Source organism: Oryx dammah, unplaced genomic scaffold, assembly GCF_014754425.2.
Source record: "Oryx dammah isolate SB20612 unplaced genomic scaffold, SCBI_Odam_1.1 HiC_scaffold_16, whole genome shotgun sequence".
Lineage (NCBI taxonomy): Eukaryota > Metazoa > Chordata > Mammalia > Artiodactyla > Bovidae > Oryx > Oryx dammah.
This window is the reverse complement of record NW_024070200.1, coordinates 14818760-14838631: the sequence shown is the minus strand read 5'-3', so window position 1 is coordinate 14838631 and position 19872 is coordinate 14818760. Positions and strand designations below refer to the sequence as shown.

At 36.6% G+C, this 19872-nt stretch overlaps 1 protein-coding gene across 1 annotated transcript in view; it reads left to right on the top strand.

The window, feature by feature from the left end:
* The window catches only part of TOGARAM1 (TOG array regulator of axonemal microtubules 1), a 68252-nt gene that overhangs the window by 2755 nt on the left and 45625 nt on the right, over nucleotides 1–19872 (top strand). Inside the window, exons 2-3 of the mRNA XM_040257616.1 lie at nucleotides 11270–11426; nucleotides 16302–16436. Coding sequence (XP_040113550.1) covers nucleotides 11270–11426; nucleotides 16302–16436 — 292 coding nt within the window. The remainder of the gene's footprint in view (nucleotides 1–11269; nucleotides 11427–16301; nucleotides 16437–19872) is intronic.

Sequence of the window (19872 nt, the reverse complement as noted above, 5' to 3'; positions counted from 1 at the left end):
AGACATCTGAACTAAGGAGTGTTTTTCCACCCCAAAGTCTTTATTTTGAAAATTCCAAATCTATAGCTTACTTAAAAGAATAGTACAGTGAATATTGGGGCTTCCCAGGTGGCTCAGTGGTAAAGAATCTGCCTGCCACTGCAGGGGACGTGGGTTCTATCCCTGTGTCGGGAAGATGCCCTGGAGGAGGAAATGATAACCCACTCCAGTGTTCTTGCATGGAAAATCCATGGGCAGAGGAGCCTAAAAGTCTCCATGGTGTTGCAAAGAGTTGGAGACGACTTGAGAGCGCACGTGTGCACATATGCACACGCAGTGAATATTCATATACTTCATCTGTATTCACCAGTTGTCATGTTGCCGTATGTGCTTTGTATTTGCTGAACCATTTGAAAATAAGTGCAAGTATCTTGACATTTCATCCTAAATGTTTCTGTATATAACTCCTAAGAATGACATTCTCATTTGTAACCATCATATCATTATCACACCCCAGAATACCAGTAGTAATAGCCTCTATATGTCTCCAGTTGTTCCCAAAATGTGTTTTATACTATTTTGTCTTCCAGGATCCAGTCAGTCAAGAGTCACATGGTTAATATGTCTTTTACATAGAATTACATGCCCATCTGTGTGTTTTTTCATGACATTGACTTATTTTTGAAGAATCTTTATCGTACTGTTTCTTTATGTTACATTCAAGATAAACAGTTTTAGCAAAAATACAACCTTGTGAACGTCACATTACATCACTTGGTTAAGGTGTGATAACCGTACCACTCTGTTGCAAAGGTTTATTTTCCTCTTTATAATTAGCATATGATCTGTAAGATACTCTGTGACACTTGGAATACCTCAACAACCTTCCACCCCTGTTCTTAACATCCACAAGTGATCCTTACCTGTATCATTTATTACACTGGGGACTACAAAAAGGGGTAACTTTTTTGAAAAGTCTAACATGCCTTCTGTATTTGTTACCTGGCATTCTTTTTTATTCTCTGTTTAATAATTAAATGCATGAGTATTCCTTTTGACACTAAAATTGTCTCAAATTTGATTTGACCAGTGGCTGGCTCCTGTGTCCTGTTACGTGACTCTTAAGTCTTTGAACACTTCCTTAACTTAAACATAGTATGATGCCCAGGGTTACTTTGTATTTTCTTGCTCCAGACCTGGAGCCAATGTTTTTTCCAAGAGCCCAAGAAATGCTTTTTAAATTAGGAAGTGGAATTTTAAAACCAAAGTCAGGGTATAGATGTCAGTGGTATTGCTTATCATTGTGGATTGACTCTTTCAGTGGATAGAACCTAGGAATACCTTTTTTTTTTTTTCTTCAAACAAATTCATATTGATACCTCCAATGCAAATCCAGCACCTCAAGACTCTTTCTCATATTCCTTTAGTCCATGTTTGTGTTTCCGTTCTCTCACAATTTAACCCTGGTCCCTAATATCAGTTCAGTTCAGTCGCTCAGTCATGCCCGACTCTTTGCGACCCCATGCACTGCAGCATGCCAGGCCTCCCTGTCCATCGACAACTCCCGGAGTTTACTCAAACTCATGTCCATTGCGTCAGTGATGCCATCCAACCATCTCATCCTCTGCCGTCCCCTTCTCATTCCGCCTTCAATCTTTCCAGCATCAGGGTCTTTTCCAGTGAGTCAGTTTGTCACATCAGGTGGCCAAAGTATTGGAGTTACAGCTTCTGGTCTCTAATATCAGTTACATTTATTCATATTCATATACAAAACATAATTACTACACCAGTAACACAACAGCTGACTACCTACTAAAGCTCAATATTTCTTTGCACTTGTTTCTATGCTTAGAATTATCCTACACTCATATGGTCAAACTTTTAATTTGTTTGTAGGGTGGTTCAAATGATAAAAGATGAATAGTAATTTGCTTAGTGTGGATGTGTCCTGATGAATTTCAGACTGAAGAAATAATGTTCAGAGATACTAAATTATAAAAGGATTTACCAAATTAATAAGAAATGGTGTATTTCTGCACAGCTGAACCTGTTTGGTGGAAAGTAGCAGAAGATGAAACTAGAAATGTAGGCAAGGGCCAGGTATGGAGATCATTTTTGTAAATGAGTTCATGCCTTTTGCAGTATGGATGGAGGTGAACAGTGTTCCCGCTTGTTCTTTTTAATTCTAAAGTTATTTTTAAAGTAATTTTCCTGTTTACATAGTTTAGTCATATGGTTTTTCTCGTGTATTTTAAACCACCCTGGGAGTGAATGATTTTCTGTAAGCATTGATTTTAACACTGCTTGTTATTTGTCAAATCTAAAATGTTAGTGTAGGAAGTTCTGTGGCAGTCCAGTGGTAAGAACTCAGCACTTCCACTGCCCTGGCCCAGGTTCAGTCCCTGATCAGGGAACTAAGATCCCACAAGCCATGCAGCACAGCCTAAAAAAAAAGAAATGTTAGTGTATTAAGATTCTGGTGCCGGCCAAAGTGCCAAGAATCTGAAAATAGTACATTTCTGAAATTCTGGCGTAGACATATATTGCTTTTGAAAAAAGTTATGGTCAAATTAAAAATTATCCCAGAAATTAAGCTATACAGTTGTCCCTTAGTATCTTAGGGAGGTTGGTATCTGGACCCTGGAGCGTACCAAATCTGTAGATGTTAAAGTCCCTTATATAGGTGCCTAGAACCTCCTCCTGTATACCTTGTCATTTCAAGATTACTTATAATATTTCATACAATGTAAATGCTGTGTAAATAGCTGCATAAATACAGTGTAAACGCTATGTATTGCCAAAGAATGGAAAATTGAAGTTTTGCATTTGGGAACTTTCTTGAATTTTTTTAAATATATTTTCAATTCACAGTTGAATGTGTGGGTGCAGAACCGATCGATTTGGAGGATTGACTGTACTTTCTTGCTCAGAAATGGTCTGTAGAAGAATTACTGATACATTGGAAATTATCGTAATGAATGACAGGGATTAAATACCTAAATATTTTTATGTGTGCAGTTTTAAAAAGTACATGTATATTTTTAAAATAATAGGGCAGTACTGTATTTTAGAGCAGGTTTAGGTTCACAACAAGATTGAAAGTACAGAGCGTTTCCTTAAAGCCCCTTTGCACACCCACACATGTAACCTCCTTCACAAACACCATCTCTCCTAGAATGGTGCATTTGTTGCAACTGATGAACCTGCATTGACATTAGGATTTACTTTGGGTATTGTACATTCTGTGGGTTTGGACAAATATATCCGTGACCCATAACCATCGTTGTAGTATCACACAAAACAATTTCACTGCCCTAAAATTCTCTGTGCTCCTTCTATTCATCCTTCCCTCCCTAACTCCTCGCAAACACTGGTCTTCTGCTGTCTGCATAGTTTTGCCTTTTCCAGAACGACGTGACCCCTGTTCTAATTTGTACTGACTCTTGCCCAGGCTCAATTTTAACATTTGCAGTCTATTGTTAAAATGTTATTTCTGTCTTGTCCACATAGAGCAAGTTAATGACATAAGATGCTTCTATAAAAACTCATGAATGTTTCAGTTACATACTCCTGTAGCTTATTTTGAAGAAATAGATTAGTTTGCTTAGAGGGATTATTTTGTATTACAGTGGTAGGAAAAAGGAAAGGTTAAAAAAGCAGGCCCTTGCTAGACTGGAGACCTGTGAATGCCAGATTAAAGAGTTTAGTCTATTATTTTGACAGTGATTTGAGACTACAGGGGTTGTTTGGTTTTGGTTTTGGTTTTTTCCTTCTCTTTTTCTTAAGCAGTATTTTAGGAAAGCTAATCACAACAGCAGCAATGTCTAAGTTGTGTGGACTTTTTTCTTTTTTTGAGAAGGTGGAGACTGGAGACTTGGAAGATCAGTTAGTACATTTATTGGACTACTTTACGTGTGCATTGTTGAGTTGCATTAGAATTAGTAGGGTGTCAGGTAAGAGGGATTTCAAAGGATTTAGTGGCCCAAGTGTTGGAGGAAAAGAAGATAAAGAGGGATAACTCAGATTTGATTGAAGTGACAAAAAAGCCCATAATAAATCCATGAATAAGAAAGACCCAACAAGAGAAAATGAGTTTTAGATAGTGGAAGAACACTTCGTTGAATTTGTTGAAGACCACTATTCGAGAGACAAAGAAAGAACTAGGATGTAGAACTTGCAAGTCACACATTGAGAAGTAATTTGTTGAAACTGTGAGATTTGAGGAGTTCTCAGAACAAGAGCACAGTGCTTAAGACTCAGTCTCAGCATACAGCCCCATTTAGGGAACAGCAGGAGATAGAACCAAACAAGGCAAAGAGAAAGAGTGCCCAAGAGTTGGAAGAGAATCAAGGAAGAGCAAAGGTTTTAGACGTGAAGTAAAAAGAGAGTTTCAGGAAGCACAGCGTTGCTATTAAACGCAGGAGAGATTTTTGAGGAGAATGAAATCAGAAAAAGCATGATTTATTCTTATATATCAGCTAGCTACTTGTAAAATAATTTTTGGAGATACTTTTCTCATAATTTTATCTTTCTTAATTTCCTCCTAATAATTCATCTGATTATTAAAAGTTGTATGTGCTTGTTATAGAAAATTTGGAAAACATAGAAAGGCACAAAGAAGAAATTTAAGATTTTCAGCAGTCTCACTACTAAGAAAAGCATTCAGTGAACATTTTGTTCCCTCGTCTTCAAGTGTCATTTCAGTTTGTGTATACTAAAGATGTTATTCTTTCCATACACAAAAGTCTCTCTCTTTCACTTTATCATGAATTTTTTTTCTTTGACATCAAATAATCTATAGTAGTATCTTTAATGGCTGTTTCATGTTAGATGATATAATATCAGTTGGTTTAGTTGTTCTTACTTTTGAGTATTTATGCGTTTTAATTTTGTTTTCACCATTTAGTTGACTATTTTTATGCCCCAGCATATACTGTGATAAGCAGATTCTTGTGGTATTCTAACTTTGCATCTCTTTCTGTGCTTTTAGGACTATTTTAATGGGTTAGTGGGGTCCAGTAATCAGCCATCACTACCTGGCCACCATGTTAGCTATATTTTTCTTAACAGATTAAGAGTCACGGTAAGCTAGACTGAAAAGTAAGGAGCATACTTGCTTCACTTGTATGTAGTTATTAGGTTCTATATCTTTTTAAAGGTAGAAAGTTTGGTTACTGAAAAGTCAGTGAGACATGGAAAAAAAGTGGTTTTAGAGACTAAATTTACGAGTTTATGAGATGAACTGATAAAATATTTATTAATACAAGCAGTAAACATTTATTAAGCATCTTTTTGATCATCCTCTAAGTGTGAAGCCAGGTTGAAGGTTATAGATTACTCTTAAAAGCACTGCCTTGCATTTTTTTCCTCTTTTGGTATTTAGCCCATGTGAACCATGTCTTCTTTTTCTTCAGTAAGTAAGCACTGTGTTGATAATGACTGTTGTTGTTTTTTTATATAACAGTACTAACAGTGCTGTGTCTGCAATCAGTATCCACAAATATCTAAGTGAGAAAATAGAATCTCTGGGTTTGAGGGTAAAAGAAAAGACCAAGCAAGATGTAGTAGGATATAGCAGGATGAGTTATCACTATGTTTTATTTTTAATTAGGAACCACCTCATTTAAAAGTAGCAAAGAGCCACTGGTGACTTCACCATGCCTACTCTGTACTGTGGTAGATCTTAGATTTGCAAGGAATATATGATTTGATCTCTCTAATCATAGTTGAGAATCAAATGGAGAGGGAAAGGCAAGGAATTCGTGTCGTTATATATTGAATGAATCAAGAACATGGGTATAGAGAGAGGTTAGCTTTGGAACAGAGGCAGAAGTCTTTTTTCTTCTGGAACTGGAGGGAAAAATTAAAGGAAGATAACTTAGCATTCAGAAAGATTTTGAGACAGCAGATTTTTTTTTTTTTAACCAAAAGAATGGAGCTCTGGACATTGAAGACAATGAGCTCTGAAATAGTGCTTATCAAATTTTAATGTTCATAAAAATTCCCTCAGGATCTTCTAAAGTACAGATTCTGGTTCAGTTTGTCTGGAGAGGGGTTCTGAGACTACATATCTAGTAAGCTTTTAGTTGCTGATGCTGCTGATTTGTGAGTCACATTTTAAGGGCAGGGCTCTAATATTAGGCTTCCATAATCTGGTAAATGAAGAGCCAAGCTGAGAATGGAAAATAGAGAATCAGACATTTGAAGAATGTGGGAAAGATTTAGAATACTTAATGTGACAAATTTAAAGGTAATAGAAAATCCCAAATCACTAAGTTGCAGTAATGTATTTGGTGTGAACTTAATCCTAAAAATTGAAATTTCCTTGGATAGTACATTATTTCCAGCAAGTAGTTTTTGTTTTTTATTTTTTTTTTCAATTGAAGGATAATGGCTTTACAGAATTTTGTTGTTTTCTGTCAAACCTCAACATGAATCAGCCATAGGTACATATATATCCCCTCCCTCTTGAACCTCCCTCCCTGTTCTATAAAAAATATGATTGGAGTATCTAAAAGAGAAAAACCCTTAGTTTTAAAACATGTCAAAATCATGAACAACCCTGAAAATATATATAATATCAGTGCAGATGTTGGTTTGTTTCCAATAAGTAGTCATTATTTTTCTTCTTAAAATTTTATCAAGATGTCTGAAGTATTCAAAAAACTTTTTTCTGTTTATTTATTTATGTTGTTGTTATTGACTGCACCACACGGCTTGCAAGATCTTAGTTCCCTGACCAGGGATTGAACCTTGGGCCGGGGCAGTGAAAGCGCTGAGTCCTAACCACTGGGCTACCAGGGAATTGCTGAAAACCTTATTTTTAGTACTTGTCAAAATTAAGAGCAATCCAAAAGCATATCTATTCTCAGATCTATTTAAAAACTTAAAAGTAATTTTAAAATAAGTTTTGAAAACTAAACCTTAGAATATTAAATAAGATAATGTATACATTATATTGATTTTATGGTCTTAAAAAAACCATAGCACTTATCATGATAAATGGAGAAAACATATGCATTTCTTTGGGTACCTACTTTTATTTCCCTGTAACTTTTTAACCTAAGGTAGTGTCAGTTATATATATTAAATATAACCTCACCCAAAGATACCAACTTTTGTTTCCTCCTAGACAAAAACTGAAATTCATATAACCAAGAGCTATCTTTTTATTCTTTCCGTGACTATATATGTCCTTTTTATAATGGTTTAAGTGACAGAAATAAACATGTATTTGTCATCATCCAGAGGCTTTTGTATATCCTTTAACCTGTTTGTTTGATGATTATCCTATAATGTATAACAGACAAGGATAAATTAAAAGCATATTTAACACAGGGAACTATATTTAATATCCTGTGATAAACCATAATGGAAAAGAATATGAAAAAGAATACATACATATAATCAAGTCACTTTGCTATACAGCAGAAATGAACACAATATTGTAAATCAACTATCAATTTAGTTCAGTTGCTCAGTTGTGTCTGACTCTTTGCGACCTCCTGGACTGCAGCACGCCAGGCATCCCTGTCCATCACCAACTCCTGGAGCTTGCTCAGACTCATGTCCATCGAGTCAGTGATGCCATCCAACCATCTCATCTGTTGTCCCCTTCTCCTCCTGCCTTCAGTCTTTCCCAGCATCAGGCTCTTTTCCAATGAGTCAGTTCTTCACATCAGGTAACCAAAGTATTGGAGTTTCAGCTTCAGCATCAGTCCTTCCAATGAATATTCAGGACTGATTTCCTTTAGGATTGACTGGGTTGATCTCCTTGCAGTCCAAGGGACTCTCAAGAGTCTTCTCCAGCACCACAGTTCAAAAGCATCAATTCTTTGGCACTCAGATTGCTTTATGGTCCAACTCTCACATCCATACATGACCACTAGAAAAACCATAGCTTTGACTATACGAACCTATCAACTATATTTGATAGTTTAATTTTTTCATTGAATTTTATATTAGTCTAAAATCTTAATTAAGAGTCTGGAAATTATAAATAATATATTAAGCATTATAAGATTTATGGCATTATAAAAATTGATCCCTGTTAATAAAGATATTATCTATTATGAAATTTAATTGAACATGTGATTTTACAATTTTATAATTTGAAAAGGAGTAATGTTAAGGTATCCAATCAGTGAAACCAGTAGAGGAAATTTAGGAAATTTAAGTTAATTAGGTGTTTCCTGAGAAGATAAGTTCGAATTTGCTCAAACAATTATACTATTATTTTTACATGGTGATAAAATGTGGGCAAAGACAAATAGCTGCCTTCTACTGAGTCTGATTTGTCCAAAGAGCCATCATAAGTAGAATTTTTATGTGAGCTTTTTCTGTACAAGTACATGCCATGTATTAAAAACTTTTACGTTTATGAACATTTTTTTCCTTGTTCTTTAACCTAATAACCGAGGTCATTAATTAAACTCACAGTCTATGCTTTCCCTTGAATGTGCAAAAGTAGGAGACAAATTTGTTATATTTGGTATCACAACTGTGCTCTCTTAAAGTCTGCATAGAAAATGATTTGAAAAAACATACAAAGATATTTCAGAAGGTGATTTTGGAGGTACTTGGAATAAGCTTTTTTTAATGGCTGTCATTTAGAGGCAAGGTTGAAGTTCAGGTAAAACCAGAAAGAACCAGTAGAAAATGAAGGTCCAAAAACTGGAGGCTGGAGATTAAGATAAATTTAGTATGAGCTCAATAAAGGCAGGAGTGTAGGTGGTTTCTGAGAGAGTTAGCTATTAAAAGGTGTTACCCTGATAATTTGCTACTATCTATACCAAGGTAGAATTAAAACTATTTTTGTGATGTCCTTAACACTCCTTGCCAAAAGCTGAACTAAGATGTGTTAGGTCAGAGAAATGTTTTTATGAAAAATATATTAGGAGTCAAGTCCAAAGGTTAAGAGTTACTAAATAGCGAGATTAAAATAGTAGATTAGAGTATGTGAATTTCAAATCATTGTTAATATTAAATGTGAAACTCACCTTTTATAACACTTTCATTTCCTACGAGGAATTAAATGAATTAAATTTTAAGACATTAACTTCAAACACTGAAAACTCAGTTCTATATTTCTAAGAGTCATAAGATCCTCTAAACAGACTGCTTCATATTTTGTAAATTTAGCTCACAACTTTTGCAAACTATATGTGTGCTTTTCCCTTTTATGCTAACTCATTCCTTTTCCCTTGTTTATTGTTTAGTCCCATCAAAGCTTATCCTGATGACAATAATTTACCTACTTTTGAGAAAGACCATAAAGGACCTCTCATGTTAATAATAATTGGTATGTCCTACAGTCTGCTTTCAAATATTTGCAGATTTTTCTATAGCAGAATGTAATTCCTGACTGACTACTTCTAAACTCCGGAAAATGCCACACTAGCAGATACATTCTCCACTCCTACTACCACCCACTTTATCTACACCCTCATTACCACTGTCACGAGTTGTATTCACTGTCATACATTCGAATGTTCTGTTCTCTAAGTAGAACAGTTTGGTGGAGAGTTTAGTGGAAAATGGATATATTATTTGTATGGCTGCAGCCCTTTACTGTTCACCTGAAACTATCACAACATTGTTAATTGGCTATACTCCAATATAAAAAGTTTTTTTAAAAAGAGATTAATTACAGAGTAAATCTAATGTAAATGCATTCCATACTGGAGAATTATTTCTGGATTATTCATGATATTAACTGGGTTAGTATATTTTCTTTTAATGTATCTAATCAAAAGTTGACTGTAACTGGTTTCATTTTTATTCCATTGTGTCCTTTTCATGGGCTTCCCTGGTGGCTCAGCTGGTAGAGAATCCACCTGCAATGCAGGAGACCTGAGTTCGATCCCTGGGTTGGGAGGCTCCCTCCTTTTCATACTGACTACTATAAAATCAGTCGTTGTTGTTTAGTCACAAAGTCATGTCTGACTCTTTGCAACCGTGGCGGACTATAGCCCACCAGGCTTCTCTGTCCATGGGCTTTCCCAAGCTGGGATACTGGAGTGGGTTACCATTTCCTTCTCCAGGGGATCTTCCCAAACCAGAGATTGAACCCATGTCTCCTACACTGCAGGTGGATTCTTTACCACTGTGCTCCCAGGAAAGCCTCTAATCAGTCTCAGAAATTATAATATTGGATTTTGAGGAAAGTAAAATCAGACCTTTTTCTGCTGAAGCATTCATTACTTCTCACTGGTATTTTGGGGGTTAATTTTTGAATGAGTTAATAGTTTTCTCACAAAATTTGATGAGGAATAACAAGTTACTTGATATCTATTTGATAATCTTAATCTTGTAATAGTCAAATAGCTAAGAAGTTTTCAAATAGATATATCTGTAATTTTACTGTATTTCATTGCTATTTGACACTTGACAAGTTTGCTAAGGATACCTGAGAAGACTTAGAGTTCACCGCATGTGTAGATTTGATTGTGTCTTTAAGCTACAAATAAATATAAGGACAGTAAATATAATTTCTTGTCTGTTCACTCAGTTTTTAAAATGTTCTGTAGCCATGATCAGTGTGAAATGATCCAGAACAATCAAGGCCATTATTGTGAAGGATTCTTAACACTTGAATCATGCTTTTACGTATTTCTTTAACTATGATTAGGTTGAGTTTCAAAATTCTATTCTGGCACTCTTGTACCTTACAGATCAAACTGGGTATGTGGAAAAGGAGTTGGAAATTATAAAGTACTAGGCATATATAAAGTATTATGTTTTTGGTTTTAACTAAAAGATCTCTCATAAAAATCTAAGGGAACCATGATATAGATTATATTTACATTTGGGCTGCAGATTATGAATAGTAAATTTGCCTCAGTAAGAAGAGTAAAGTGGGATGCTTGCTGGTTCAATGACCTTCAACTGGCATTTATTGTCCACTGTTCAAAGATGGCATAGTGTGACAGGCCATGCTGCTGAATCAGAAATGGTCTTTCCTTTATTCAAGTCATCACTTCACTCTTTTTGTCATTTGCATTCTTTCCTTCCTAGCTACCAGTTATGTACTCTAGGAAGGTAAGGTACAGAAAACGTTTAGGGTAAGGTTTAAGAAACGGAAAAAAAATTAGCATTTATATCATGGCATGAAAAAATACTGCTCGTGTACCGTACTATATGTGGATGTTTATTTGTATCATTATATATTTGATAATTTATTAATTTTTTCTTTTAACCTGAATTTCATAATTAGGTCTAAATTATTCCATCATATTCATTACCAAGTTGACTTAACTACATTTGCTAATTTGTTATTCCGTTTTTATAGTTTTCAGCATATGATTTCATTCCATCTCCAAAATTAAAGCCATCTCAAGGAATGCCAGTCAATGATGATATATGTTTTAGCAGAAAAAGAGCGTCAAGAACCGTATTTCAGAATAGTCGGGAATGTAACCCAGATTCTCTTCCTATATGTGCTGCTGGTAAGTGAAAGTTGCAGGTACTGAACATGTTGAACTAAGTTAAAGATTTCTCTAATCTTCATAGTTCATTCAGAACCTCTTAGAATTTATAATCTGGTAGACAGTTCAAATTCAATAATATTTGTTAAAGACCTGATAAGAATGGACAGTTCGACACAATTGTCTCATAAGATCCAGGAAGGGTTTCTCACTGAAATCTTTTGGGTATTAATGTAGGCGATATCTGCTTCATCAACAAGCCATGTTTACTGAGTATATCCTGTGTACAGATATGTTTCTAAGTATGTGCAGATGCTTTTCTAAGTATTGGGTATATTTGTTGTTGTCCGTGGACTGAAGCCCGCCAGCCTCCTCTGTCCATAGGATTTCCTAGGAAAGAATACTGGAATAGTTTGCCATTTCCTTTTCCAGGGGATCTTCCCAACCCATGGATTGAACCTGTGTCCATGCTTGGCAGGCGGATTCTTTACTACTGAACCACCATGGAAACCTGGGGATATAGCAGTCAACAAAATAGGGAAAACTTTCTGCCTACATTCTAGCTGGGGCAAAGCAAACAATAAATAAATGCAAAACAGAGTAAGTTAAATGGTGATAAATGCTATGGGAAAAAAAAGCGAAGAGGAATATAGAGGAGGGCCTATTTTAAATAGTGTGATGAAAGAAGGCCATATTGAGAAGGGAATATTTGGAGCAAACCACCTAGATACCATGAGAGAACAGCAAATGATTCCAAGAAGAGGGAACAGTTAGTGCAGAGTATAGGACATATTTGAGAAAGATCAAAGAAGCTAGTAAATCTGGAATGAAAGGAGTAAGGGAAAGAGAAGTAGAAAATTAAATTGAAGAGAATAATATGGGTTCCTATTTAAGGCCTAATAAACTATTGAATGGGCTTCAAAATATTGAAGAATATTTTGAGGAAAGAAGTAACCAATTGGCTTGCTTTCCAGACTTGGGGGATGTTACATTTGAAATAGATCAATGCAGTCAAGGGAGAAAACATGGAGTCTGTTGTGTTCCATGCTGGAGTCAATGGAGGTTTTGACCAGTGCAGCAGAGATTATAGTGAAAAGTGATTGCATCCTGATTATAAGTCAAAGATACAGTTACTATGATTGCTGATGGGTTGTGTAGGAGTATGAGAGGGAAGTTGAAAGAGCTCTAAGGTTTTTTGGTCAGAACAACTGGGAATATGTTTAGTTGCCTAAAGTCAGTGTTATAGAAAGTAAATATTATATTCTGAGGATATTGTCCTGTCATGGGCCTTATCAGTTAGAAAAATCATTAAAGAGGAGATAATACTTGAGCTGCATCTTTTTTGGATATATGTATGATTCCATATGTTAAGGGGAGATATGAGGAGAGCAAAGGCTCACATTAGGAATGGGCTTGAGATTTCTGACAGCAGTGTAAAGGCAAGATTCATTTTAGATGGTCAAAGAGAAATTGGAATGTGGGGAACCCTTGTGTTCTAGATTCAAAAATTTGAGCTAGTACTTGTAAGCTATAGGGAGCTAATGGAGATTTGTTCGTTAAAGAACAAAGCAACTAGGGTGACAAAGTTGTTTACAGATTGAATAGAAATGATTAATCAGAAAAATATGATGATGACATAAAATAGAAAAAAGGGGAATAGAAAAAGATTTCTAGACTTAGCACTCAGGTAATTAGAAAAATGGTAATGTGTTGACAAAAGGAACTCATTTAGCAGTGGAAAGTGGAGTATGAGATAAAGATTGAGTTTGTCTTTTACTTAAGATCCAAGTGATACCAGTTATTGAAATTTATTGGCTATGACACAGTATTTAGAAAACATTGTTACCCTAGAATTTGTAGATCTTTATGCAGTAAAATTCCATAATATTTTCATATAAAAATGAAGTCTTAACGGTGATTGTGTAGTTGAATGTTTATTTGGTAGAGAAAAAAAAAAGGCAAGAATATATCCAGTTAAGTTTGAAGCATTGCTTGGGATTTTTATAAAGCCTGTGTTTTTTTGTATCATCTAGAATTTCTTACCTAACTGTACAGATTTTAAATAGAGAATAAGACAGCATGTAACTTAATGTTAGGTTGAATGATATAAATTATAAGTACTATAGCAATTCAAGAAAGGAAGAGATCATAGGTATTGAAGTGGTTTATGATAACTCCAAGAAAGGTTGAACTTGAGCTGAATTTTAGAGAAGAGAAGGGTTTGTGGGAGGGTTTGTGGTTGGAAGTGAGGCCAGATTTAGGGAGAAAGTATAACCAGAGTATTTAATTCAGTTCAGTTGCTCAGTCATGTCCAACTCTTTGTAACTGCCTGAACTGCAGCATGCCAGGCTTCCCTATCCATCACCAACTCCCAGAGCTTGCTCAGACTCATGTCCATTGAATCAATGATGCCATCCAACAGTCTCATCCTCTGCCATCTCCTTCTCCTCCTGCCTTAACTCTTTCTAGCATCAGGGTCTTTTCCAATGAGTCAGGTCTTCAGATCAGGTAGCCAAAGTTTCAACTTCAGCATCAGTCCTTCCAATGAATATTCAGGACCGATTTCCTTTAGGATTGACTGGTTGGATCTCCTTGTGGTCCAGGGGACTCTCAAGAGTCTTCTCCAACACCACAGTTCAAAAGCATCAGTTCTTCGGTGCTCAACTTTCTTTATAGTCCAACTCTCACTTAACCAGAGTATAGAGTTAAGAATTAACTTAGCAGACATCCAGTTCATGCTGAATAAAGGGGCTTGAAATCATAGAATTATAAAAATCAGAATTTTAGAACTACATACAAGGAATTTTATAGAGAATTAACTAAACATCAGAGAGGTCATATCACCTTTTTTCAATTCAGATGTATTCCCCTGCCCGGGAATAACTTTAACGAGTTCCAGGTGGGAGGGAAGGGATCTGGAAAATATACCTGATGATATGATCACTAATCTAGAACCAGGCATCTTGGAATGTGAAGTCAAGTGGGCATTAGAAAGCATCACTACAAACAAAGCTAGTGGAGGTGATGGAATTCCAATTGAGCTGTTTCAAATCCTGAAAGATGATGCTGTGAAAGTGCTACACTCAATATGTCAGCAAATTTGGAAAACTCAGCAGTGGCCACAGGACTGGAAAAGGTCAGTTTTCATTCCAATTCCAAAGAAAGGCAATGCCAAAGAATGCTCAAACTAGCACACAGTTGCACTCATCTCACATGCTAGTAGAGTAATGCTCAAAATTCTCCAAGCCAGGCTTCAGCAATACGTGAACTGTGAACTCCCTGATGTTCAAGCTGGTTTTAGAAAGGGCAGAGGAACCAGAGATCAAATTGCCAACATCCGCTGGATCATGGAAAAAGCAAGAGAGTTCCAGAAAAACATCTATTTCTGCTTAATTGACTATGCCAAAGCCTTTGACTGTGTGGATCACAATAAACTGTGGAAAATTCTGAAAGATATGGGAATACCAGACCACCTGACCTGCCTCTTGAGAAATCTGTGTGCAGGTCAGGAAGCAACAGTTAGAACTGAACATGGAACAACAGACTGGTTCCAAATAGGAAAAGGAGTACGTCAAGGCTGTATATTTTCACCCTACTTATTTAACTTCTATGCAGAGTACATCATGAGAAACGCTGGACTGGAAGAAGCACAAGCTGGAATCAAGATTGCTGGGAGAAATATCAATAACCTCAGATATGCAGATGACACCACCCTTATGGCAGAAAGTGAAGAGGAGCTAAAGAGCCTCTTGATGGAAGTGAAAGAGGAGAGCGAAAAAGTTGGCCTAAAGCTCAACATTCAGAAAATGAAGATCATGGCATCTGGTCCCATCACTTCAGGGGAAACAGATGGGGAAACAGTGGAAGCAGTGTCAGACTTTATTTTTTTGGGCTCCAGAATCAATGCAGATGGTGATTGCAGCCATGAAATTAAAAGATGCTTACTCCTTGGAAGAAAAGTTATGACCAACCTAGATAGCATATTGAAAAGCAGAGACATTACTTTGCCGACTAAGGTCTGTCTAGTCAAGGCTATGGTTTTTCCAGTGGTCATGTATGGATGTGAGAGTTGGACTGTGAAGAAGGCTGAGCGCTGAAGAATTGATGCTTTTGAACTGTGGTGTTGGAGAAGACTCTTGAGAGTCCCTTGGACTGCAAGGAGATCCAACCAGTCCATTCTGAAGGAGATCAGCCCTGGGATTTCTTTGGAAGGAATGATGCTGAAGCTGAAACTCCAGTACTTTGGCCACCTCATGAGAAGAGTTGACTCATTGGAAAAGACTCTGATGCTGGGAGGGATTGGGGGCAGGAGGAGAAGGGGACAACCGGGGATGAGATGGCTGGATGGCATCACTGTCTCGATGGACGTGAGTCTGAGTGAACTCCAGGATATGGTGATGTACAGGGAGGCCTGGCGTGCTATGATTCATGTGGTCGCAAAGAGTCGGACATGACTGAGCGACTGAACTGAACTGAAGCTTGGAAAGTATGTGAATATGTGTTACATGTTCAGAAAGAAAGAAAAAGAGTCTCACAGTAGACCTTTTTGAGTAGAGTGTAAATTTACTACAAATCCTGGGAAGAAGGAAATCAAGGTCCAGAGAAACCTTCCATGGTGAGAAAGGGGAACATATAGGAAGAAACTGCCTTTGTATATATTTATCAACATATTTTTCTTTTCTCTGTACCTGACTAGTCCGTCTTCTGTCCTTTAACCCCTGTCACTAATCAGATCTGCCAATAGCAAATCTGATTGCAGGCAAATCTTTTTGCCTGCCTGGCTTAATGTACATATACTTTTGTATTTATTCCCACACAAAGGACACCAACATTTGTGAAATTAGTTGTGTTCATGAAGTAAACTTTTGATTTTATGTTTTTCTTCTCCTTCCAAAGGCACTAGTGGGACTCATCAGACAAATCTCTCTGGGAAATGCGGACACCTTGGATTTTCACAGATATGTGGTAAAACTGGCAGTGTGGATTCTGACTTACAGTACCTGGGGACGACTAACAGTCATCAAGATAAAGGTTTAAATTCCAACTTTATTTGAATACAAATAATTTATAAATATTTTGTGGGGTTTCCAAATCTAATATGTTATTTTGTATAATTATACTTACTACAGAAAGGGATGTTTCATTTTTAATAATAATTTTAATCAAATTTTTCATAACTGTTAAACTGAAATGTTAGGTTTAGTACTCTTGATATAAATATGACTAATTAGAAACTTTAGAAACTCATCGTGGAGATGAACATTTTCATACCAAGTAATTGAAAATAAAATTATCCCATAAGGAGTACTGTGGTAGCAGAAGACAGTCATTTTCCGTAACATTTGTTGTTGTTTTTTTTAATTTAATTTTAATTGGCGGCTAAGTACTTTACAATATTGTAGTAGTTTTTGCCATACATTGACATGAATCAGCCATGGGTGTACATGTGTTCCCCATCCTGAACTGCCCCCCCACCTCCCTCCCCATCCCATCCCATCCCTCAGGGTCCTCCCAGTGCACCAGCCCTGAGCACCCTGTCTCAGGCATTGAATCTGGACTGGTGATCTGTTTCACATATGATAATATACATGTTTCAATGCTATTCTCTCAGATCATCCCACCCTCTCCCTCTCCCACAGAGTCCAAAAGACTGTTCTATACAACGGTGTCTCTTTTGCTGTCTCGCATATAGGGTTATCATTATCATCTTTCTAAATTCCATATATATGCGTCCATAACAGTTTTCAATTTTAAATCTATTTAGAATTTGTTATGTCTCCTATTAGGACCCATGACTGCTTAGCTAGCTATCATTTTAGATATCTTACATATTCATAAGATAGAATAAGATGGAGAGTTTGAGGCTAGCTGTCAGACATATGAATTTTGGATTTGAAGGCATGTCTTCCATTTCTATGCTAGTTAATAGCTATAACAGTTATTACTTAGAAGTAGGATAAAATCAGAAATTTTGGAGATACTTTGTTGTTGTATATCCTTTGCTAAAATTTTCTGAGTGATTGGGATGTACATCTGTCTTTATTTATTGATGAAAAAACAATACTTATTTGAAATTAGTAAAGAAGATAGAGTTAATATAGTGCTTCCACTTTAGCCACCCTTTCTTCCACCCACTCCAAAGGGCCACATGACTACATAAAGTTTAGGTGTTATTCACACTAAGATAGTTTATCTCTATCGTTTAGTTTATCTTTCTTAATGATAGAGATTTTTTTCCCCAAATCTGGGCAAGATACCTTTGAGACTGCTGATTAGTAGAAATAGAGAGGCTCCTCTGTGTTGCTTCATCTCTTCTGTTTCCATGTATCCCTGAATGGCTTATGTTAGCTTTGTAAACAGCCTCCACTGTCAGTGTTTAATCAGATCTTCAGAGTGTCTTTGGTTTTGGTAACCTCAGAATATCTATTAGATCAGCTACTAAAGGAATATTATGTTTTTCTAAAGTCAAGATTTAACTCACTAGTAGGTTGTATATGTAAATTTGTGACTACTTAAGTCTCCTGTAAGGTTTAGGTAGAGGTAGAGGTCCTAAGCATGTTAGAAATGAATTAAAAGTAAATGGTATATGGCATACATAGTCAAATGATACGAGCCATACATACATGGCTTCCCTGGTGGCTCTCATGGTAAAGAATCTGCCTGCAATGCAGGAGACCCAGGTTCGATCCCGGGATGGGAAAGATCCCCTGGAGAAGGAAATGGCAACCCACTTCAGTACTCCTGCCTAGAGAATTTATGGACAAAGGAGCCTGGGGACTACAGTTCATGGGGTCACAAAGATTGGACAAGACTGACTAACACATACATAGTCATTTATGTCTTCAGAAAAATGTTTTATTTGTTATATAAATAAGCAAGGTCTGTTGTCTTGGAAACTCTTCAAAAAGATATAAAGAAAATTGGAGGGAACCTCTTAAAAAAATGACAGATTGCCTTTTTTAAAGTTGAAGTGTAGTTGATTTACAATATTATTTAAGTTACAAGTGTACAGTGTAGTGATTCACAGTTTTTAAAGTTATATCCCATTTACAGTTATTATAAAATATTGACTATATTCTTTGTGTTGTAAAATATATCCTTGTAGCTTATTTTATATATAATAGTTTTATATCTTTTCTTATCACTTACTTTATATCCTATGTCTTATTCCCCTAACCCTATATTGCCCCTCCCCCACCCCCTCCCTACTTGTAATCTTAGTTCTCTATATATGTGAGTCTGATTTTTTTTTTTTTTTTTTACTATCTTCACTAGTTTGTTGTATTTTTTAAATTCATATATGTTATATATATTGTTGCTTTTCAGTCGCTGAGTGTCTGACTCTTTGCAACCTCATGGACTGCAGCATGCCAGGCCCCCCTGTCCTTCACTATCTCACAGAGTTTGCTCAGATTCATGTCCATCGAGTCAGCGATGCTGTCTAACCATCTCATCCTCTGCTGCCCCTTCTCCTCCTGCCTTCAGTCTTTCCCAGCATCAGAGTCTCTTCCAGTGAGTTGGCTCGACACATCAGGTGGCCAAAGTATTGAAGCTTCAGCTTCAGCAACAGTCCTCCCAATGAATATTTAGAGTTGATTTCCTTTAGGATTAACTAGTTTGATCACCTTGCAGTCAAAGGGACTCCCAAGAGTCTTCTCCAGCACCAAAATTCAAAAGCCTCCGTTCTTTGGTGCTCAGCCTTCTTGATAGTCCAGCTGTCACATCTGTACATGACTGTACTTTTGACTATATAGACCTTTGTCAGCAAAGTGATGTCTCTGTCATTTCTGCTTCAGCCCATCTGCTTCATTGTTCTGGAGCTATTAGTAATTGCCGTTTGTTCTTTCTCAGTAGCATATTGGATACCTTCCAACCTAGAGGGCTCATCTTCCAGTGTCATATCTTTTTGTCTTTTCATACTGTTCATGGGGTTCTTGCAGCAAGAATACTGGAGTGGGTTGCCATTCTTTCCTCTAGTGGACCACTTTTTCTCAGAACTCTTCACTATGACCATTCCGTCTTGGGTGGCTTTGCACAGCATAGCTCGTAGCTTCATTGAGTTATGCAAGCCCCTTTGCCACAACAAGGCTGCAGTCCATGAAGAGGGTAATATCAAATAGTATTTATTTTTCTGTCTGACTTACTTCAGTTAGTGTAGTATAGCCTCCAAGTCCATCCATGTTGAGCCAAATGGCAAACTTGTATTCTGTTTTATGGCTGAGTAGTATTCCACTGTTAATATATACCACATCTTCTTTAACAATTCATCTGTTGAAGGACACTTAGGTTGCTTCCATATCTTGGCTATTGTGAATTATGCTGCTATGGACACCGGGTTGCATGCATCCTTTTGAATTAGTGTTGTGTTGTGCTTTTTTTCCCAATATATACCCAGGAATGGAATAGCTGGGTCATATTATGGTTCTGTTTGTAGTTTTTTGAGAGACCTCTGTACTGTTTTCCTCAG